This window comes from Artemia franciscana, chromosome 16, assembly GCF_032884065.1.
Source record: "Artemia franciscana chromosome 16, ASM3288406v1, whole genome shotgun sequence".
In the NCBI taxonomy this organism is placed as follows: domain Eukaryota; kingdom Metazoa; phylum Arthropoda; class Branchiopoda; order Anostraca; family Artemiidae; genus Artemia; species Artemia franciscana.
This window is the reverse complement of record NC_088878.1, coordinates 8,191,393-8,216,594: the sequence shown is the minus strand read 5'-3', so window position 1 is coordinate 8,216,594 and position 25,202 is coordinate 8,191,393. Positions and strand designations below refer to the sequence as shown.

The 25,202-nt window shown below is 34.8% G+C and overlaps 1 protein-coding gene across 1 annotated transcript in view; it reads left to right on the top strand.

Moving 5' to 3' along the window:
- The window catches only part of LOC136037008 (nucleolar RNA helicase 2-B-like), a gene marked incomplete at its 3' end in the record, with an annotated part of 60,586 nt that overhangs the window by 23,087 nt on the left and 12,297 nt on the right, over positions 1–25,202 (top strand). Inside the window, 4 exon segments of the mRNA XM_065719418.1 lie at positions 249–374; positions 6,589–6,736; positions 12,680–12,814; positions 24,226–24,369. Coding sequence (XP_065575490.1) covers positions 249–374; positions 6,589–6,736; positions 12,680–12,814; positions 24,226–24,369 — 553 coding nt within the window.

Here is a 25,202-nt window from a genome sequence, read left to right as displayed (position 1 = left end):
TTGCTATAAACATACACAGAAGAAGAAGATGAATTGGAGGATTATTCAGATGAATAGGGATCCAAATACTGACCTTCCGCTTGGAAGAGTGAATAGTGGATGTAGGATGAAGCGTCAGTCTTTTTACCCCTACTAGCTAGCTTGTAAATAACTTGCCCACAATACTTTTTAAGTTTAAGTCATAGAACGTAGTTTATTGGGGTAATATTTTATTTATTTGGTTAAAAATTTTCTGTATTTTGTATCAGGAACCAAGGCAGCCTGATAACTCAGAGCAAATAAAAGTTGGCTTAGAAAACATGGTAATAGCTACTTTTGAAGAACCTGCTGTTGCTGATGTTCCCTCAACTGAAGAATCATCAAATAAAGACCAGGTAACATTCATGTCTATTCATGTACATTCATGCCAATCATGTCTATGCCACACTATAGTCACACTTATAGACAAAAGCAAAAATATCCAGGATCGCAGCGAAAATTTATATGTCTTATGCATAATCTGCTGAATTAAGCCATGTTCAACCTTCAAGCTTTAATTTGATGATTCACCAATTTGAACATCAGTTTTTCGATCTGTACAGTAACCATGACAGAAGATACAAAAACAAAGTATTAGTATAACTACTTACAAATAAATTAGTGTTGAAAAGTACTTTTCATGTTAAGTCTTCACGGTTTTATTTTTTTCTTCTTCTCTTGCACAAGTATGACATTAAAATGGACGAAATACACAGGTAATTGATTAGTATTAAGTCAAATCGTGTGACTGTTGTTGGGGTTGAGAATAACAAAGCATACCTAGTATTGTTTTGGGTACGAATCCTATAATTTAGTCTTTCAGAAGCAAATCTGACTTTTTTTTTTTTTACCAAGTTCCAGATGATTGGTCTGAGTTTTTAGTATCAATTGAAAAAGTGTGTAAAATCTATGTAAATGATCCATGTAAATAGGGATAGAACGCAATGCTGCTTACCTCTTGTTTTAATGTGAAACCAGTTACTAACCTCATTTCCTACCTTAACCGTATTTAGGTTGTTCTTGTACATTGCACTAATATTTTTTTTGTATTTAACTGGAATATCATACAAGGATAGGAGCTTCACTAAAGGTCTTCTGTCAGCTAAATCTAACGCTCGCTCATAATCTACAAAACTGAGGACTAAAGGAATTTGGTTACTTAAGGACTTCTCAATTGTTAGTCTAAGGATGAAAATTTGGTCTAAAATCCTCTACCTTTCCTAAAACTGATCTGGGCAGGAAAATCCCCTAATCAAAATACCACATTTCTACCTGGGACCCTGCTTATTTGTCTCTGCAGTTGTAATTAAAATTCCTCTCTGTCACTACTATCCCCCTCAGTTGTTTCTGCAAGGGCATATAATAATATGACTGATACCCTGTACTTAATAGATCATAAAACGAGTGACTAGCATTATATTGTTAACAGCTTCCTGACATAAAGCAAAACTTGGCAACCTCCTTATTCACCATGAGCCCTACTTCGTGTCTATGAACCCCATCCTTCCTGTCTGAGTAAATAAATCCTGTATCTCCTAATTTCCTGTTTCCTATCCATGGGATATAAGTTTCTGAAACTCCTAATGAATCCAATTAGAAGTGTCTGAATTCATCAGTCAAAATGTCGATACGATAGATGTATTTTAACGATATAATATTCAAGTTGCAATTTTTATATTTTGTAAATTAGTGAAGGTATTATGGCCTTGAGAAAAGCAATGTACCCAGAACCAGTGCAGGATGGGAATCAACACATCTTGTCAAGTCTACTTGAATCGGACAGCAAGAAGTCACTGGGACCTCCGGTGGAATTGTTATTTTCAACAGCTCGTGGTAAGGAACTGTAGTAAGGAGCGACCCAGCTCAATAATAACGGAATTTTGATATAATAGATACATCAAAAGAATTGAATATTTATGCTGATGTCATATATATAAGTTTCATCAAATTTAGTCTTTCCCATCAAAAAATTGCGATCCTGAGAAAATTTGCCATATTTTGGAAAATAAGGGGAACATCCTCTAAAATTCATCGAATCTTAACTAAAATCACACCATCGCATTCAGTGTATCAGAGAACCCTACTATAGAAGTTTCAAGCTCCTGCCTACAAAAATGTGGAATTTCGTATTTTTTGCCATAAGTCTAATCACGGGTGCATGTTTGTTCATTTTGTTTTTTCCCAAGGGTGATCGTACCGACCCAGTGGTCCTACAATGTTGCAGGAGGGCTTATTCTAACGGGAATTAAAAGTTCTAGTGCCCTTTTTAAGTGACCAAAAAAATTGGAGGGTAACTAGGCCCTCTCCCGCGCTCATTTTTCCCCAGAGTCGCCGGATCAAAATTTTTAGATTGCCATTTTGATCAGCATAGTCGAAAAATCTAATAACTATGTCTTTGGTCGTGACTTACTCCCCCATAGTCCCTGTGGGTGGGGCTGCAAGCTACAAACTTTGACCAGTGTTTATAAATAATAATGCTTATTAGGAAGTGTACAGACGTTTTCAGGGGAATTTTCGGTTGGAGGGGGGATGAGGTTAAGTGGGAGGATCTTTCCATGGAAGAATTTTCATGAAAAGGGGCAGTGTTTTCTAGCATTATTTAAAAAAACTAATACAAAAATAAATATTAAAAGTTTTTTCAACTGAAATTAAGGAGCAGCATTAAAACTTAAAACAAACAGAAATTATTACGCAAATGAAGTTTATAAACTTTAATATAAAGCATATGAAGCTAGACATTGGATAAAATTCAAGCTTTACTGTAAAGAGCGAGGTATTGACGAGTGGGCGAACCCTCTCATATACGTAATAAAAAAATACGAATATAGAATTTCGTTTCGTAAGTTAATTCGTAAGTTACGAATAGCCATATTTATTACTAATAAAATGTTCTTAAAATAATTAAAAGTTCTAGTTGAAATAAGGGGAAACACCCCCTAAATGTCATAGAATATCACTCCCAAATCTTAAAGAAAATCACACCATCACATTCAGCGTATAAGAGAACCACACTGTAGAAGTTTCAAGCTCCTATCTACAAAAATGTTGAATTTTGTATATATTTTGCCAGAAGACCTATCATGGGCGCTTATTGATTTGCTTTTTTGTCTTTTTTTGTTCCCAGGGGTGATCATGTCAACCCAGTGGTCCTAGAAGGTCGCAAAAGGGCTCATTCTAACGAAAATTAACTAATCTAGTGCCCTTTTTAATCCAAAGAAATTATCCCATTAATTTTGGTCCGAGTTTATTGTTCTCAAGTTTTACATGATTTCAATAATTCAAGTGGTATTTTAAGCCGTTTCTTTTTCACCTTTTACGCATTCTTTATAACCCTATTAGTCAGGATTTTAAAATTAACAAACAGTAAAGAAACGATTTTCTACAAACGGTAAAGACAGGCTAAAACGATTTTTTCGGGTTTCATTAGTATGTGGATTTATGTGTGGATGTTTTACTTTTATTACAAGGTTTGTCCAAGTTCATTTAAAGAAAATGCCCGGCGGAGGGGTGTATTAAATTTTTCTCCGCTTAAAATCTCACAAGAATAATAGTGCAGTGTGAGCCTCTACAATAATTATTCTGGTAACATGCGATTTTTGAGTTTTATTGTTCGATTACACATTTTAGTAAAAATATTGTTTATGCCTATATCCAGTGTAGTACTGACTTGTATTGTTGTATATTTCAACATAACCATTTAAAACTCATAAAGAGAATTCTAGTTTTACTATCAATATGATGGCTGTAAAACTTTTCGTCCAAATGTTGGACCGAACGCTGGACCGAACATGGCGGATGGGTGAAAGGTTACCAACCCTTCCAACTCCTATAAGTTCTAATATCCAAATGTAAACTTTCCTGGATACTAAACGAATTTCTATTTTTTCAGGCGTTTTGTCATAAACACAAAACTACAATTTTTCAGCTAGGGATGAGTAGTAGGAGGTACAAGTTGAGGATAAAGAGGCTTTGCACAAGGAAAAAAAGATGTAATTTGATAGGAAACTTATAAATCTTATCTATGAAGCATTGCCTGTTTTTTTTTTTTTTTTTATATTGAATGAAGTATATTGCTGAAAACCGTCGCTTTTTATATTGCCAGTGTCTTCAAGAAAATGAAAAAAGAACATGCTGGTGACCAAACAGTTCGCGGTAACTGTAGTAAGGAGCGAGCTGGCTCAATAGTAACCAGAACTCTAAAAACAGAATTTTAATACTAATAGATCCATCAAAAGAATAGAATTTTTACGCTGATGTTACATATATAAGTTTCATCAAATTTGGTCTTACCTAATCAAAAGGTACGAGCCTGACAGAATTTGCCTTAATTTGGAAAATAGGGAAACACTCCCTAAACGTCATAGAATATCACACATAAATCTAAACGAAAGTCACACCATCACATTCAGTGTATCAGAGAACCTTACTGTAGAAGTTTCGAGCTCCTATCTACAAAAACATTGAATTTAGTATTTTCTGCTAGAAGACTGGTCGCAGGTGCGTGTTAATTTGTTTTTTTTGTTATCTTTTTTCCCCAGGGGTGATCGTATTGACCCAGTGGTCCTAGAATTATCCAAAAGGGCTCATTATAACGGAAATTAAAAGTTCTAGTGGCCTTTTTAAGTGACTAAAAAAATTGGAGGGCACCTAGGCCCCCCTCCACACTAATTTATCCCAAAGTGATGGGATTAAAATTCTGAGATACCTATTTTGTTCAACATATTCGAAAAACCTAATAAATATGTCTTTTGGTGTGACTTACTCCCCAGAGTCCCCAGGGGAGGGGCTGCAAGTTACAGACTTTGACCGTTGGTTACACATAATAATGGCTATTGGGAAGTGTACAGACGTTTTGATGGGGATTTTTTCTGGTTGAGGTGCCGAGTGTAGGTGCCAACGGTATATGAAAGGGACTGTTCCCTTCTCAGCGTCCTGCTCTTTACGTTTAAGTTTTTTAGTGTGTACAAAAGTAGAGTTGTGAGAACGGGTCAAACTTTAGCGTAAAGAGCGAGGCGTTGAGGAGGGAACAGCCCCTTTCATATTCGGAGCAATCTCTGTTCGTTTTAAGTTATAAAGTTGCTCCTTACTTTCAGTTGAAAAAACTTGTTTTTCTTATTTAATTTTGCAATCCTTGGCCCATGTTGATCACAGCATGGTTTTCCGCACTTGGCAATGCTTCTCTATCAACAAGAGTCGAAATCCTGCGCAGATAATTTCTAGCCTATTACTTCCTATTCATTCATGCCTTCAAATATTATGCTACTTCGAGGGGGGAACTCATTATAGATAACTTACCTAAAAAGAGGTTTTTACCCCAAAAAAGCCCACCAAAACAAACCAAATTTAGAGTCATTGCAAAATGTCAATGTAAGAATTTATTTTACGCGGTGCCTTCGGTCAAAATTCAACTTGGTGATGGCAAGTTTAAAGGCATGGAAATTTATATCATTTACCGCACGAAGTAGTTTATTTGTTTGGGACTTTCGAAAAATCGGCATTCGATTTTCTTTAAGAAGTATTTAATTTATAGAGCTAGAATGAAAATTTAAGTTTAGTTATGAGTTGTAAACTACTTATTTAATGTTATTATTATTGACATATTATTATAATTATGTTTCGTTGTCTAAAGTTTTTGGAGTTGGAGTTGGCCTGTGCTAATCACATTTTTATAATTTTGGATATATGAGTGTTGTGGTTTGGTTTCTTGCGTCATGTGGTCCTAATGTTGATAGTGGGAGAGACAGAGAGTGAGAGTTTTTGGAAGCAGAATAAGGTGAAACCAGAAGTATTCATAAAGTTAATTGTGACAGAGAGAGAGGGTTTTTGGAAGCAGGATCAGGTGAAACAAGAAGCATTCATAAAGTTAATTGTGAGAGAGGGAGAGATTTAGGAAGCAGAATAAAGTGAAACAAGAAGCATTCTGAATCTCAGAAATAAGTTAAATCTTGCTTTATTTGCCTAAAATTTGTTTTTGTTGATTTTGGTGCAAGTCAGCATTTGTGTTTTCCTGTCTTCCTGTCTAACTGAAAATATTTTTTGTGACTAAATTGTTTCATATGATCTTGCTTTTGTTGCCAAAGACAATCACGAAGGAACAAGCCCCAATAAGTTTTGGGCGCTGAAGCTGTCCTCTTTTTGTCGATTTTTTTTAAAATCCCAACATATTGCCGACAATTTTCATGCTGTTCCACATTCAATGAGAAATTTGCCCATACACCTAATAGCTATGGGGTTTTATCTATACAAATAGGCTAAATTAAAATAGACGTCTGAATAGAACTCAAGTGGACAGCGTCTTGACGAAAATTTCCCTTGGATAATAGAGACATGTTGTTATGTCTTTGATCTATTCTTTTAATTTGTTAATCTATTGCTTGAAATTGCTGCTGAAATTGGTGAATATATAGGCTTGATGAAATTGAAGTTGCGTATGCTACTTTGTATTTTTCTTGCTTTATTTTTTAACGGCTGTTTTATTTTTCCACAGTTTCGTTTGCTTAAGTTTGAGGTATTAAAGCGAATGTACATATTGATATTGTATGTCCGGTTATAATTTTTGTTCCGTTTTAGATTTTCGATAGTTTTAATAAAATGGATTTGAAAACTGAACTACTTCATGGTATCTATTCCTATGGTCTTGTAAGACCTACAACTCTTCAACAAAAGGCAATTGTTCCATGTTTAGAAGGAAATGATGTAGTAGTTCAGGCCCAACCTGGTGAGTGATGTATTTTTTGGTTTTATGTATAACATTCATTAATTCAAGAACCTCTTCTAGAGGCTAACATTCAGATGACTTTATTTAGGTAAAAGAAATAAATCTTCACTTTTATCAGAAGCAGATTCAACTTTTTAATATCTAGAGTAGTGGTTCCCAACCAATCTTGGACCATACCCCACCTAAGTGTTTCTAAAATCTTTATGTCTGTCTCATGACTTTAAAATTTTGTTATTAAACATTTTACTTGTATTCACTCAAAGGAAGCTTAAAAGGCCACAGTAGTGCCAATTAGAGGGGGCAGGCTGCAACCCGCCTAGATTTGGAAACAAGACCTTGTTACCTCTATTTAATAGCTATTTTGTGTTTTAACCATGTGCTATATTGAACTAGCGAGACTGAATGACTGGTCGCTTGTATTGTTCATCTGTATTGTTCAATGGTACTGTTAATTTTCTTACTGTTACTTTTTATAGTTATATTTCAAATACTTTCTTTTAAAATTCTACTTCTGTTCTCATCCTGGAGAATCCTAAATGCATCGATAGTAGACAATCTTGTTTTGAAATGTGTAAAACAATTCCTCTCTGCTGTCTTACCCGCTGTCATTATCTCTGACTAGGGATCTTTCAAAAACCAGGCGCCAGTGCAAATTTTTGTTGTTGTCCGTAATCACATGGAATCAAATGAAATGTGACTCCGTAATCAAATCTGGAATAAAAAAGAAACTCCAATGCAAGAAACTTGTACTAATATAAGTGCTTAAAGTGTCGGGTTACTAGACATGATTTCCCCTACCTGTGACAATCTTTCAGAAACAGCGGAACAACAAATGACCCAGCTTAATATGAAAGAGTGGTGTGCCTTCACTAACCGTTTGCAGGTTCCAGCAGCAGTCTGGAATCTCTCTCAGGTATCTCTACAACGTGCCCCAACCTATTCTTGAAAGATATCCGGCTTCCATTTCTAACGGAAATAAATTCAGTGCGGTTTACTTTAAGACTGACGGACGGATTGAATGTTCATAAAGCTTGGATTCTCTGATCTGTTTTGCCTTTTGCTATTTATCTAGCGGGATTCTAAGCAATGGGGCTTTCATCGAGACAGAATTTTGTAAGTGGAATGGCAGTTTTGGTCTACTGAAGCAACATGATGGTAGTAAAAGACGTAGGAATTGTGTGTCAGCTTGGGTGGAATTTAAGATAATAAGAACTGATATTTCTAAATGTGCCGTCCAAACTCGCAGGTTTTATGCATGTCGTTCTATTTCTAAGGTGAAGGCCAGATTTGATTGTATTGTTGTTGTTCCGGCTGTAATCTCTGATAGTTCTGATGGTGAGGCAGCGTGTGAAGCAAAACGACCGCTGGAAAAAATCGAATCGGCCTCTTTTGTCTTGACTTTGCATATAATGTAAAAAGTGTTATTGCAATTTTTTTTTTCCGAACGACTTCAAATAGAAAGTTTTCTTATTTATGAGGCACTTGCACTGATTTCTGGGAAATACGAGACACTCCAAAAGCTAAGAAATGATAACAAATAAAAACTTTAACAAAAACTCAACCAAATTCTTGGCTCTACACGATACCCAGGAATTAAAGTATCCAAAATCCGAAACCAGTGTTAGAACAAGAGAAATCAAGTCATTTCAACTCATATCAAAGACTCTTTCTCAACAACCGGTAAATGCAATTTCATTCAGCCAGTTCAATCAGACTCCGGTAAATTTTTGTACGTCGAGGCGATAGGCCGTTTTACGAGCCAGATGGACTGACGTTTCATGCAAAATATGCCTCTGCTCGACGCTTTATCAGCCTTCTACCCTTTAAGTTTTGATTTTCTCGAATTTCCAAAAGTCCAAAGGGTAATGTGTCATGATCAAGTGATTCTCGATGTTGATGACTATGCCCCAGAAATCCAGCTCTCTCCTGCAAAGTTGCATCCTTCAAAATGTGACATTTTTAGGGTGGATTTAGTCCAATCTATCGAAGTTTTATCTGACAACCCAATTATCTATTCCTCAGTGCTACAACTGATGAAGCTAGTTGCTACTTTGCCTGTGACCATTGCCGGTAATGAACGATTCTTCATAGCATTAGGGTGTGTGAAGGATTGTATGCGATCGACAATGGGAAATGAGAGACTCAGTAATCTCATGATCATTGCCGTTGAAAAATAGGAGACACTAGATTTGGATAGATTAGTCGATGATTTATCCAAACAGCTTAGTGGCCGCTACCCCCTGTTTTAATTAGGTTGGCTCAATCTTGCTCTTTTTTCGTATCCTCTTTAAAAAATTGAAAAAAGCCCCCCTCCCTAAATTTTCGTGAACTGGCGCCACTAAAATGCCGCCAACTTGGTAATTTTTTTAGGTCTTCATGTAGGCACATTTTATGCTAATGAAAAATAATGAATGTATACAGCACCTTTTATACAATGTATAATGTCACTGCAGTACTATCATGTATCTTTTTTTGCACTTTAAATGCATTTGAATGTGACGTCCATCATATGAAAAAGCTTTTCTTTCTCTCTTTCTTTCTTTCTCTCTCTCTCTCTCTCTCTCTCTCTCTCTCTCTCTTTCTCTTTTTCTCTTTCTCTCTTTCTTTCTCTCCCCAATATTAACCTCAGGTCTACATGAAGCAAGAAACCAAGCCACAACACTCACATATTCAAAATTTTTGAAATCTGATATGCACAGACCAACCCCCACTCCAAAAACTTTATGTAACCAAAACCTAATTATAATAATATGTCAATAATGATAATAACAAGTAACTAGTTTACAATTCATAATTAAACTTAAATTTTCATTCTATCCCTATAAATTAAACTCTTCTGAAAGGAAATCCAACACTAATTTTTTGAAAGTCCCAAACAAATAAACTACCTCGTGCCACAAGTGGTAGCAATTTCCATACCTTTAAGCGTGCAATCACCAGACTAAATTCTGACCGAAAGCATCGCGTAAAAGAAATTCTTATATTTGCATTTTGTGAGGACTCTGAGTTTGGTTTGTTTTGGCTTGTTTTTAGCGTAAAAAACCTCTTATTAGCTAATTTATCTATTATGAGTAGCCCCCCCGAAGTAGCATAATATTTGAAGGCATGAGTATATAATGAGTAGGATCTGGCAAGAGATTATCTGTGCAGGATTTCGACTCTTGTTGATAGAGGAGCATTGCCAATTGCAGAAAACCATGCTGTGATCAATATGGGCCCATGATTGCAAAATGCTCAATTCCACTGGAGGTCCTAATGACTTCATGCTGTCCTACTATTAAAAATGCACTAGTTATTTCAATTTCCGATCAAATGATCTCTTTTTGAAGTTTTGACGACAACTAAAAATGGCTATCTCAAAATTTCTATCACATACATATTAGGAAAATACGAGGTGTGGGGGGGGTTATCCACACTCCGATTACTGTGAATATTAAAAAGAGCACTAAAACTTCTTATTACCAGTTCAATAAGCCCTCCCCGAAGTTTATGCGATCACTCTTTCTATATATATACCTTATATGCCCCAGGGTATAACTTACAGCCCTGACGGCTGTTGGGGGGGGGAGTCATCCTCAAACACATAATTTCCAGACTTTTGAATTACGTTGAATAAGATGGCTATCTCGAAACTTTGATTTGATGTGTTTTTTAGGATACCATATATTTTAGGCATATTTCAGTAAGAGACTGGATTCGTCAAAGATAGCTTTCCTTTCGAAGGTAAACACGAAGGGTGTTTGAAACTTGCTGGGAAACCAAAGCACAAAATATTAATTTAACAATCTTGATCAAGTTGATCCTAACTGTGGAAAATAAACTTTATATGGTCAGAATTTTGAAATAAAACTCGTATAATACTCATCTGTTTGTTTTTTTTTGGCACCACTTAGTATTGAAAAATGTGTATTCAATCGTGAAAATCATGCCTTGTTTTTATTGGTATGTGAATTTTTTATGGTAAACTTACAAACACAACCTAGAAACAATAGGAAAATGTTCTCAAAACAGTGGAATTCAATTCAGTAAATATTTCGGACCTATGTCCAAAATTCAGTGGAATTCAACTTAGTATTTATATATATATATATATATATATATATATATATATATATATATATATATATATATATATATATATATATATATATATACTAAAAACTTACATTATAAACTTACATTAAAATGCGAGCTTTTAAACTAAAAATGTTTTTTAAAAACTTTTTTAGAACAGCCCTAGCATCCTTACTTTAACGAAGTTCAACCAGAACTGATAAATAAAACGATGTGAGATGATCATTTTTTAATTTTGTTGAGATTTTTGGGATGAACGGAAGATAGATTATATTTGAGGGCTTATCAGGAGGCTAACATTGTAAAATATCTTTGATTTTAAGGGAATGTCTTTTTAGTCTACGGTTAATTGTATTATTGACAAAAGGACTGGGGTATCCTTTACCAAAAAGAAAATCTCTGATAAAATTTATCTCTCTATTTATGTATGAATCGGAGCAAATCAATGAGTACGATCAATGAGGGTTAAGGCACGATCAATGAGAGAAGTTACAGCTCTTCTTTTAACTTGTTGGGGTTGATTTGAATTAAAAAGGAGATATCTATTGTTTTGCGGTGGTTTTCTATAGATAGTGAAATCCAGTTTATCGTTATTACGAGTAATTAACATGTCTAAAAACGATAGTTTATTTTCAGTTTGAATTTCTAGGGTAAAATGCAAATTTTTATCTTAAGTATTAAGATGATCTAAGAAACCCCGAAGTTTAATTTTCCCATACTTCCAAAAGTGAAATTACGTCATCCATTTAGCGACCCCAATAGACATGCTTTAAAAAATAAGGATTTAATGCCCAATTTTCAAGGTTCTCGACGTAAATATTTGCCAGTAACCCGGATAAAGGTGCTCCTATTGGTAGCCCATTTATTTGCTGATAAAAGGAATCGCGAAACTGAAAAATACATTGAGAACTTATTACAAATTTTAACTAGACTCATTAAAACTTCACAATCCTGTTGCCGAAACTTCGATTAAGTGATAATATTATTCTTTTTTGTTTTTCAATAATTGCTCAGAAATATCCACATCTATATTCTTATACATGGAAACAAATGTCAAAACTACTAATTATTGTGTTTTCTGAAATACTTGTGTTATTAGGTTTTTTAGTTAATCTGCCGAATTATTAATATAGGAATTTTGGGAATAGGTTTGATAGCTGTGCATAGCCATTTTATAATATTGGAAGCAGGTGCTTTAGTACATGCTACGATAGGTCTTAAGGGAATATCTTGTTTATGTATTTTTGGTCAACAGTACAATTTTGGACAGAAACTGCCACAGGGGAAAAATTTATTGTATATTTTTTGTTCAGTATTTTTGTTCAGTATTTACAATTCAGTTTTAGCTGCTTTGATTCATTTATAGTATTATAAGCAAACTGATAAGCAGGATCATGAGTTATTGTTTTATATGTAGTTGTGCGATTTAAATGTGAAAAGATTTTCTTGTCATAGTTTGTCGTATCCATGACAACATCTGAATTGCTTTTGTCTGCTTTGGTTATTATAATACACGGGTCTTTGCGGAGGTTCGGTAATATTTTTATGTCGTGCAAATTTTTTGGTGTGAAAGTGGTAGAAGGCTTAACCTTTTTGGGTTGTTATATTGGGTTGTCATATTTATGAGACAAGACCTAACTTCATCAGGGTTAGAAAACTATATCCATTAAAAACGGTCAGTAATTAATTTTAGAGATGTTAAAAAATTGAATACCTTTTTCTACAGTTGTAGCCAAAAATTCGCAGCAAAACCACAAAATATTCTTGTTGCAGAAAATTTTTTCGGTTATGCTTGATTGCACACACAAGTTTTCTATTTCTTTTGGCTGTTTCAATCTTCTTTCGCCATTGATTAGTCTTTCTTTATAGGTACTGGAAAGACTACCATGCTCTCAATATCTATCCTGCAGAAAATTGACACAAGTATTAAACAGTGTCAAGCAATAGTTCTGGTACCAAATGGAGAACACGCACAGCAGACTCAACAGCTTTTATTATCATTTGGTAAATTTATTAATATTTCTATTTCGTCAATACTTTTAAAGTTATGCTAAGTTGAGCTATGAAACTCATGCCTATAATTCTATGCATAATCATGTCCAAATAATTGGGAAGAAATCAAAGAGATTGAAATTGTAAAAATTTGTTTTAGTTTTAGGTTTTTAAGTCATGAATATTCCGCCATTCGAAGTGTCAAACCTTTGTTTACTTCCTTGTAAATCCTTTATGGGAACCATTAATTGGTCCATAGCCTTAATTGCTTTTATCCATTATTATGATAATGGTCACCGAATATTTTCATAGGGTAACGTTTAAGAAAAGAATAAAGCCTGCGTCAAACTTTTTTAAAATTTAGTGATTAAATTCATCATTTTTTAGTAAACAAAAAATTGAAGTCCTCAGTTCATCATTGGTTTTAGCGTCATTGCGCATCAGGAGCGGGACCGGAATGGGGGGGGGGGGGGGGGGTAAACGGTTTGAACTTAGTTTGCGAGATGAGCGTTAACACTAATTTATAAAGTTTTTCCGTTATTTGTGTGTTTGTGGATCTTTTGTCAAATCTACCATGCAAATTGAAAAACTGCTCTTCAAATCTCTCCTAATTTGGATAAAGTTACCTTCAATGTTTCACTCTGGTTTTGTTTCAGATCCTAGTTAACATCAGGGTCGCTACTAGCCAAAATATTGGGAAGGGGAGGGGGGTGGAGAGTGAGGGATTTTCCCGAGTTGCTGGTCATTTTTACCGATTTTTTTTAAAGAAATAATTACCACAACGTTAAACTCCTGCGTTTACCGATGAAATTTGAGATTTATGTAGGTGATATGATAGTATTTTCGTGGTCTTTATTTAACCGAACAACAAATTTTGGCGGTATCGGAGGAATCGTGTTGCGTTGTGCCACAATTTTAGCGCCTCATTTTTCTTATCGAGTACCCAAAAATATCTTGGTGGAACGTTCTCCTCCCCGTACGTGAGGGCCAAGGTTATAAACATTATTAAGCATAAACAATTGTCATCTTCATCCTAAAATGGGTAAAACTAAAAAATTTAACTGGTCTTAGGCTCGTGCTAGCATTGAATAATTAAAAGTATGGTTATTTTTGTTCTTTTAGCCCCAAACAGTTAAACTAAACTATGATGGATTAGGAGTTTAAAACTAAGCAGAATTAAAAACTTTCGAAGGGCAGCTTTTCAGTAGATCATACATAGTAGCAGGACAGTTGTCGTGAGGGGTGGTTCATTTAGAGTCTGGGCTGCTATCACATCTTTAAATTTTTTAATTCACATTTTTATGTTTAATTATTGCTGACGAATGATTACAGACGATTTCATTCAGTTTTTTGTTTCGTCGTCGTTTTGGTATTCTATGTCAGCTTTCCAGCTGTCGTGTTTTTTATGATATTGTTGATTCCAAAATTTGAATTCGCCCCTTTGGGGCTTGTGATAATATTTTAAAAAAAATATCTTATCTCACTCCCTGCACTCTTGCTCTGATACCAACAAAGCTAGATTTGTTTCAAGATTTTATGTCTACATCTAATCCTGTATCTTCAGAAAGATGTTTCTTAACTCAGCCAAGTGTTTGGCTTTGACGTGTATGTAGATAGTATTAAGCAGAAGAAGAGCAGATTTGAGTCACGTGACAATTTTATTGCGAGGATGACTTATTGTACAGATTTGTCTGGTGGCTTCCAAGTTGGCGCTGAGTACTATTTTTCAGAACAAAAGATTCATATGGAAATCCTTCTGCTTCAGTAGCTCCGTTTTGTATATAATGTTGTGGTGTAGATACCGAGGACGCCTTTTGGTTTCTGATAGCTCCGTATGTATATAGTTTTTTAACATTGTTTCCTTGTCAGTTCTCTAAAGCGATTCACTATTTCACACTAAGGGCACTCTTTTTGTTGTGAGCTTTTGTCAGGCTTGGGTTGACTTTAACTGCTCTCATTATCCAGGAATTATTAGATTGGAAATGGTCCTTTAGTATCTGGGTCTGATTTCAATTTTGGAAAGCTTTCTTGAAGTTTTCCCATGATCTAATAATGACTTTTTCTTCTTACCGCCTTCTCAAATTTGGCTTTGTAGATTTTGTGTCATGTTTCTATTGACTGTACTTCGGGAAAGGGTTTTATCAGCAGATTTCTTGCATATTCACAGATAATAGGAAATCCAGCAATCTCTCGTATCGTTTTAATGGGCGTATGCCGTTGTAATCTTAGTATTAAGCATAGCGACATATTTTGAATACTTTCCAATTAATCTAAGTTTATATTCTTACAGGGTCAAAATTCTTTTATTCCAAAATTTATCATTGACAGTATATACCACTTTATGAAATCTAATAGTGTTTTGACTGATCCCGGCCAGTTTGTTCCTGTAAGCCTCTTCAGGATGGGAATTCTCGATACACGGTTTCTTAAGTTGCTCTGTTTGTTACTTCTAGGTTAATTTGTTGACAATTAATGGTCCCAGTGCTTGGTGCTTGTTATCAACATTACTCTCATTTTTGTTGTAATGTGTTTCTATTCTTGGCTCATTTATCCTTTTCCTGCTATTATTTTTATTGTTTTGAACAACTCTCACAAAAGAAGTATTTCAAAGGAAATTAAAGAGCTACAATTAAACGGAGGTAAGGAGAAATAGAGTCAAATAATTTTTTAAACACAAAATTTTCATAAATTATCCTTGATAAAGAAATGAAAACTAAAACGAATAGAAATTTATTTGACTTTATTTTTGCTCATTTGTTTAAATATAACTGTTTACTTTTCTTTGACAAACTTTTTCGTGGATAAAGTTTTTTAATTAATTTCTGTTCGTTTTTTATTGACACAGTCTTTTTCGTTGGTAAAGAAAAGAGCATTTTAAATCTTTTCAGTTTTTCCCTTTCAGAATCCATATTTGGGCTTACTATTGTTGGAAAAAATCTCAATAATAAACACTATGCCCTTTTGAAAGTCTGGACAAACATAGCATCTTTTGAATTAGTTTCACTCCTCCTTAACTTTTTCAAAAAATAAAACTTAATACCCTATTTGGATTCTAAGACATTGTAGTTATATTATTTTGACAACCAGGTTGCACTTGTATCCTCTTTATTTATTTCAGTACTATTAGCCGTGATAGTTCGAATTTAAACTAGAAGCCGTGAAAGTTCTCAGTCGTTCTTGAGATATTCCTGAAGTGTCCTATTGACAGCCAGCATGCACATAGTGCTTTTTAGTGTTCATGAAAGTTACAATTTTGTATCCCAATCTAGTCCTAAGATAACTCTCTTGGATATCTTGACAACCTGGTCTATTTTTGCAACCTGGATTCATGCAAACTATTTTGATTTATTTCAATAGTCGCAGTAGTAGTAGTGGAAGCCGTTGCAAAAATTGTAGTAATAATTATGGCCCTGGGAGCTGTAACTAAATGCTCGGAGCCGTTGCTGGTATAATGCCAATAAACCCTTTGATGACCCGAATGTACATATTATGCTTTGATTCAGTTCAGTGCCTCCCTTATCGCTCCCTGAAAGCTTAACGAATACCTTTAGCATTAGAAATAGCAGTGGTCATAGTAACAATATTAGTAGTAAGGAGTAATAGTTTTCACATTGTGTCTTTTTTGCTCTAGTTCAAATTTCCCTTTTAATACCCTGATAGTTTTAGCTTAAAACTTTAAGCCATTTATGAGATATTGTCGATATCCGTTCGATAACCTGTATGCACACTATGTGTTCTGATTTAGTCCAACATATCCCTCAACGTTTCCTGAAATTATCTCCTTTTCACCCTTAACCTTAGCATTAGTAATAGAAGCAGCAGTGGAATTAGTGGTAGTTGCATGCATAGTATATATAGTATATAGTATATTTGACTTGAAAAGCCCTGCAGGACCATCGCCAAAAAAAAACAATACAAATCCAGAAACCATTCAAAAACATTAATACAAACAAACAAAGACAAAGTTATCCTATGACACTCTCACGATGAGTTGTACCAACATGAATAAACCGTGCTAGATTCTTGATGCTAATATTCTCCCATTCCCCACACTTCGGGCAAGTGTAAGACCACTTCGTTTCAACCCTTTCCAAATATCGCCTCCTTCCCCCAAGTGGCATGAAACCACCTCTACAAGAAACTACCCACTCAATATTCACCCTAGATAGCCCAGCTCTAAAATATATTTCCTCTTCCCATGCCTCTTTTACCCAAGAATACAACCCAAGAGAATCAGAATTCTTATCTGGCACCCCCCCATCTGTATTTCTTGATCAACTAAAATAGAATATCCCTGCTGGGACAATACTCCCACTTGCCTACCCCCACCATGCCCTCTATTGCATTCACCTGACATTCCAAATAAATCCAAAATTGTCTTAATCTGCCCCATGCACTAACATCTTCTTCCATCTAACAGAGACTCCGCCAAAGCTTCCGTCACTACCCTATGCTTTTCCATACTTACCGCTCTTTCCCAATATTTCACCATTTTTGATAACCTCCTATTTCCCAACAACAAAATTTCCTAATTACATTTAATAACTATGCTATTAAACCTCTCACTTAGACTTAGCATCCTTCTATAATAATTTAATTGTAATCTTTCTAATATAACACCCTTATAAAACCTCCAAACTTCTGCTCCATACTCCATTACCGACCTAATCTTGTCTCAAACACCCGCTTCTGTAACTTAATATCTCAAAGACCTACTGACCTGAAGCGACTACTTAGCACCATTCCTGTTACCGTTTTCTCCATTTTTTCAACTAATTCTACAAGCTCGCCCCACTTACCCTCCTTTGTTAACCTACACCCCAAGTAAATTAACTCATCCATAGCAGGTAAATTTTCCATTCCAAGCCTAAGCTCCTCTTTTTTATACATTCCTCACATAGTATCTTTTAGTTGGTACAACATCCCCTAAACGTACACTGAAAGTTTCAACCTAGTACTCCAGGTTGTTTGCGCAACATTGCTGTTACACCTTTTAAAACATTTGGACCTACATAGTGTGTTTCAATTTAGCTCAACATCTTCCTCAATATTTCTTGAAAATCTCGCCGTAATAGTACTAGTAGTAGCATGCACATACTGTCATTTGGTTAGTGTTGCCCTTTTCCTGAGCTTCTCGCACTGCTTTTTCCATTGCTATGAGAGGATCCACTGCAATTCTGACTTTTCTAAATATTGACGTTCCAAAAATATTTTGTATTTCTGCTAACACTTCTGGCTTACAAATAAATGTTCAAATGGAATAAGTCCAGTCCTTAGACAGCGAAAACAGATACAAAAGTCTCGATATTTCGATCATATGTGCAGCGATCGCATCAGCAGAAATACTAAGAATAAAATTAAAACTAATATATTTATACAGAACAACATAACAACATCCGGTCCACACATAGTTTACGGTTCATTTACTAGATCTGTCTGAGAGAGTTCATTAACAGGGTTCATCCAAAGTCTTGAGTTGTAAGTTTTCTTCTTTGTCATTGCCTAAATGTAAGTTGAATTTCTAATGAAGGTAGCAAAATCTTCCTCTGCTTCTAATTTCATAGAAATGATGCAGTACACATAACTTTTTTGTCTCTTTAGAATATGCTTTTTTGATATTTTAGGATGCTATCTCTTTTTTTTCTTTTGTATTGCTGTTTTCTTACCGTAAATATTTGAATTGCACGGCTCTGATACTTTTCCTGTTTTTTCTTTCGTTTACGTTGTTCACTTGAGAAACTAATAGCTTTTACTAAGAAATTTTAGTGTTTAGTGATCTTTATAACTTTTACTGATAATGGCTTTACGAAATGCTTAAAGACTAAAATAAAACTTATCTTAAAGTTCTTATGTATTTTTTAGTTTCAAGTCTGAAATTATAATTTTTTAGTTTCAATTCTGAAATTATAATTGTTGCCAAGACACTAAAAATGTGTTTGCAGTTTATCTAATAACTTTAGATATCCTGGACTGAGAACTAAAATAAAAGAAAATTATTTAAAAATTTTCAGGTAAGATAAGATAAGATTTTATTTCAAAAAAGCGGCTATCACAAGCTCAAAAGGGCCGAATTCGCACTTTAGTGTCAGTACAAAATTACAGAATTGCAATCAATAAAAAGTCAATCGTTAAAAATTCGTAAAGTTAAACAGGGAAAAACAAAATTATACAAAAGTCCGTCTAGAAAGCATTACAAAGTACGCAATTGAAAAATAAATACTAAATCTATAAGATAAAATTAAAGTGAGAAGGGGGGGGGGCTACTGATTTAAAATTTCAACTATATTAGGGATGAACATTCTTCTATATCTTTCAGTGGTAACTCTTTTTGGGACAAAAAGGGGGGGGGGGGTTCTTGAAGCAAAACGTGGGAGGGGGGCAAGTTCGGGAGGGGGTAAATGATCACTTGGGAAAAGAAAAGTAGTACGAGGGTTATGAACGGTATTGTGGGCAAAACGCAAGGACATTTGTGCTCTCCCTTCCTTAAGGGTGACTAGATTTGCTCTCCGAAGAAAGGAAATGGAAGGCACTTTACCCTCATTGAAGATAATTCTTAGGCACCTTTTTTGAACTGCCTCTATTCTATCCGACGATTCATTGGAAATGCCAGGATGCGAAACAAGACAAGTGTATTCGAGAGTAGGACGACAAAAGAGAGAAAAATCCTCAAACAATGTGATTTAGGGCATCTAAATTTATTAAGGAGTTTGAGGAGAGAAAATGCAGTATTTGCAAGTTTAATAAATCATTAACGTGACAATCCCATTTTAAGTCGCTTGAAATGGTAACACCCAGTAATTTCATAGTATTATCAGACAATGAAGGGGGGATAGGACAGGAGAAAGAAGGGGGAGTTTATAGGAAACTAATAGTTAAAACTGTTGATTTTAAAGGGTTGACTCTCATATCACTAGCAACAGCTTCTTCTGATATTGACTCCAAGATGTCTATTGGGTTAATTCTTAGATTTTTGAAACATGTTTCTAATACATTTAAATCGTTAACGAATTTAAATCTATCCGGGAAATCGACACCAAGACTTTTTATCATGGTAAGAAATAAAATTGGGCCTAAGGGGTTCCATGGATTACACCATTATAAATTGGGAGGGGGTCAGAGTAAACATTCAGGTATTTGACGACTTACGTTCTATTAGAAAGGACGAAACTATTCTTATTAAATAGGGGTCAACTAGGAAGTCATTGGTTAGTTTTTTTACTAATGTATTGTGGTTAATTAAATCAAAATCTTTTTGTAAGTCAACTGCGATAATATTGAGCCAGGTATTGGGATTTTCAAGTTTATTACATATAGTGTCCAAAAGGTGAACCAGATAGTGTGTGGTAGAGGTAGAGAGCAAATTTCTGAATTGCCTTTGGTCAACATTTGAGATCATTTTTACTTTCAACCAATCAGCTAAAAAGCTTTTATATAACTTGGAAAATACCGGAATAAGGGAATTGGGCCAGACACCAGCAAAATCTTGTTTCCTTCCCTTCTTTTTTACGGGAGTAATAAGACCTAATTTCCAACAACCAGAGAGCTTACCAGTAGAGGTAATTTCATTAAAAAGTAATGACAAAGGCTCTGAAAGGGTGTCTGCAAAGGCTTTAATTAGTATAATTGGGATGTCTAGTGGCCGGTTGTTGCACTTTTTAATTTTTTTAATTTTTCCCCTCAACATCTGAGGGCAAAATAATAGGGAAATTGACAGGGTATAGCTCATAAGCAGTATTTATAGAGAGGAGAGGGAGGCTTTGAACTATGGAGGAAATAAATTTATTCAGATCATTACTTCAACTAGGGGCTCTTCTTGTAAATAGAAATCCATATTGTTATGTGTTTTCCCACATTTTTTTTTTGTACGATTGTATCACTGTTTTGGCTTAGTAGACAACAAATCGTTGACTTTTCATTTGTAATGCGCAGAAGCAGATTTACGTATTTCTTTTTTTATATGTTTACGCAGTAAGTTAGCTTCAGATGTTTTACCATTCTCAAAAAGATTAATTTTAAGTCTAATTTGCTTTTTTACTGACTAGTAATGTAAGGTTTGTCATTAGAACACGATTTTACTTTTTTCTTAGGGAAGGATTCTAAGTATTTGGTTTTAATCAGATTTTGGAAGTAAGACACTTTCACATTAATGTCATTATTCCCATTAAGAGTTTGCCAGTTTTCATTAGTAATCCAAGATCCGAACTCGAAAAGGCCTTCATTGGAAATTGAACGATCAGAGAATTGTGTAACAGAAAATGTATGATTAAAGCTGGAAAGATGGTTCGTTAGTAAATAAAAATGGTAACTTCTTCCTAAAGGGGGCAAAATATTCGTGCAAATTAGATAAAGAGTAGTGTTTCCTTAGGTTGTTGGTATTTTTACTATCTGTTTTAAATTAAGGGAACTACAAAGGGAATTTAACTTTAGGTCATTAGCATCACCTACTAGGAAAATACCGGTGTTTGGGAATTTGCAGAGAACAAAGTCGGGACTACTATGCAGTTTAGAATTTTCGCTAATATACTATAAATATAGATTCAAAGATTTAGAATTGATAGCTGAAATAAAATTAATTTATCCTAAAATGTTCTTGCTTCAATTCAAAAGGCAGGTTTATTGTTAAAATATAAAAACGATTATCGCATTTTATATAATAACATAAATTTCTTTTAATCTCAATTTCTGTTTTTTGGTAGCCATCATTGTTACGATTACACTCCATGATCTTTTGTTTGCCTCTCTTATTTTTTGCTTCTCGATACTCCTGGTCTATTGATTACTTTTGTCGTTTTTTGTTTCTTTTTAAATATAGCACCTATTCCAGAGAATCGCCTTTTCAAAGATACCTGTGTTACAATCAAACAGTTAGTAGTAACGAACTGTAGTAAGGAGTGACCCGGCTCAATAGTAACCAAAATTCAAAAAAAAGGAAATTTGATACCAAAAGCTACATCAAAAGAACCGCATTTTAATGCTGATTTTAAATATATAAGTTTCATCAAGTTTAGTGTTACCCATCAAAAGTTACGAGCCTGAGAAAATTTGCCTTATTTTAGAAAATAGGGGGGAAACAACCCCTAAAAGTCATAGAATCTTAACGAAAATCACACCCTCAGATTCAGCGTATCAGAGAACCCTATTGTAGAAGTTTCATGCGGAAACTTCTGTGGAAACCACTCATGCGGAAACCACATACAAAATGTGGAATTTTGTATTTTTTGCCCGAAGGCCGATCATGGATGCGTATTTATTTGTTTGTTTGTTTTGTTTTTTCCCAGGGGTGATCGTATCGACCCAGTGGTCCTCTTGCGAGAGGGCTCATTCTAACGGAAATGAAAAGTTCTAGTGCCCTTTTTAAGTAATCAAAAAAATTAGAGGGCACCTAGGCCCCCTCCAACGCTAATTATTTTCCCAAAGTCACAAGATCAAAATTCTGAGATAGCCATTTTATTCAGCATAGTCGAAAAACCTTATAACTCTGTCTTTGAGGACGACTTACTCCCCCACAGTCCCCATAGGAGGGGCTACAAGTTACAAACTTTGACCAGTGTTTACATATAATAATGGTTATTTGGAAGTGTACAGACGTTTTCAGGGGGACTTTTGGTTGGGGGGGGGGGGGGTTGACAAAAGGGGGATATGTCGGGGAACTTTCCTTGGAGGAATTTATCATGGGGGAAGAAAATTTCCATGAAGGGAGCACAGGATTGTCTAGCATTATTTAAAAAAAAATAATGAAAAAATGAATATGAAAAAGTTTTTTCAACTGAAAGTAAGGAGCAGAATTAAAACTTAAAGTGAACAGAAATTATTACGCATATGATGGGCTCACCTCCTTCTAATACCTCGCTCTTTACGCTAAAGCATTTTTAGTAATTTCAACTATTTATTTTACGGCTTTTGTGATTCAGGGGTCATTCTTAAGAAATTGGGACAAAATTTAAGCTTTAGTGTAAAGAGCGAGGTACTGACGAGGGGGTGAACCCCCTCATATACGTAATAAAAATATGAGAATACAGAAGTACGTTACGTAGGCTAATTTATAAGTTACGTATATCTTTTACTGATAAAAACATTCGTAAAAAATTAAAAGTTCTAGTAGCCTTTGTAAGTAACCAAAAAATCGGAGGGCAACTAGGCCTCCTCCCCCGCTCATTTTTTCCTCAAAATCATTCGATCAAAACTATAAGAAAGCCATTTAGCTAAAAAAATAAATATACAAATTTCGTTTTAATTATTCATCTGCGGAGAGCCAAAATCAAAACATGCATTAATTCAAAAACGTTCAGAAATTGAATAAAAAAAAACAAGTTTTTTTAATGGAAAGTAAGGAGCGACATTAAAACTTAAAACGAACAGAAATTACTTCGTATGTGAAAAGGGCTGCTTCCTCATCAACGCCCCGCTCTTTACGCTAAAGTTTGACTCTTTCTCTTAACTCTACTTTTTAAAATAGTAAAAAACTTTAGCGTAAAGAGCGGGGCGTTGATGAGGAAGCAGCCCCTTTCACACACGAAGTAATTTCTGTTCGTTTTAAGTTTTAATGTCGCTCCTTATTTTCCGTTAAAAAAAACTTGTTTTTTTTTATTTAATATGTGTCAAAAGATGAGTGTGTTGTATTTTAATATTGTAGTTATTGGGGACTAGAGTGCATTCTGTTCTGTAAAAAAAAATGTATTTTATATATAATTTTTTTAATTACAAGTGCGACTATATGTAGTAATTTCCTTTAAAATGATCGATTAAACAATTTGCTGTGATGCTCCAGCGCCCTACCAGCTGCGGAGAAAAAGAGAAAAAGTAAAAGATGCTTTTAATGTAAAAGGTTGCAGCCACTTTCTTTGTTTTTTTAAGCCGATGGACTTTCCTTCCTGTTCGAGCGAAGGTACTGTAAGCTCTCTGTATAGGGCTTTCGGTCAAGGTGGTTTTAATGTTGTATTTTGTTTTGATCAGATACCTTTTTTAGGGGGTTTTAGGCTTTTGTTTTGTTGCTATGGGGCGTGTTCGCCTCCTACTAAATTGCAGCTGCCACCGCAACCATTTTACAGGCTTCAGGCTATTTTTTTTTATTATTATGGGACGTTTTTGTCTTGCTAGTCCGCAGCTACTGCTGCAACCACGATTTCAGCTACTGCTGCAACCACAATAGTCTTATTTTAGGTCAAACATGTTCTAGACGCGTGTTAGACCACTCCAGGGTGCTTCTCAAATTCATTCTACGGCCGCCCCTGCAGAACGATGTGGTCGAGTATCTGATTATAGTGTGGCTTGTGTGATTAAGTTCGAAGTTAATGCATGAAGTACTGGTATATTAAGCAATGGTCTAATAAGATACTGTCGATGAAATAATTATTTAAGTGTGTGTATATGTTGTGAGCGCGACACTGTACACCACTCTTGTTAGGTGACTATGGTATTTTTAGGTGAACAAATGGGCACACAATGTCATGCATTCGTTAATGGCACAAGTGCCTGCGAGGATTTGAAAATATTAAGCAGCTCAGGAGTGCATATAGTTATTGGACCTCCGGGTAGGGTTTTTGACATGATCTCACGGCGTGCCCTGAGTAAGTAATCTTTTTGTTCCTCCTTTCAGTAATCATTCTTTTCTTTTTTTTTCTCTCTTTTGCGCTGATTTATTGTTCAAACTTTTTAACAAAGAGTTTCATACCTCCAAAAGTGTTGTAAGTTTAGTTGTATTTACCTAAAAGAAAAAACAGCATGCTACATGAATCCAGAAATCGTCACAGATGCATTAATAATGCCAGTATGATATTATATATTCAAAGCAGAAAAAAGAACTACCCAAGAAGTGAATATCACAATGTGTGAAGATTATACCTCCGGTCTCATAGAGAAGAGAAAGTGGAGATTAATATTCTAAAGTTCAATTTTGAAAAATGCGTTTTAATATCTTTGGTTTATATTTGTAATGTCTTAATCCAAATCTTTTATATTTTCTTATTTCTGAGTGTATAAATTGATATGTCTTCATAAAACTTGATCGATTTTCAAACTTACTTAGTATAATTTCATGTCAATAAAAGGAAGCAAAACATCAATTCCACTTGACTGATTTTCCTATGTAAAATTTTAATCAATTAGTGAGAAAGGAAATGTTTGAGTCAATATTTTTTTTTTTTTTACAATTTGCATTTTTGTGTCTTTCGGGTCATAAAAGCAAGTGTTAACGACCCAAACTGACGTAAAGAAAATTCATCTGGGTCAAGACCAATGCTGCATTCAGGTAATTTGTTTAGGTGGAGGAGTGTATCTAAAAGACTTCCAAAACGTAATAAAAAGTTGTTTATATGTACTTTGTTGCTTTTTTGCGAGTTGGGCAAAATCTGTCGGGGGGGGGGGACTAGGACTCCCACCTCCTTCTTGGATAGGCCTTGGT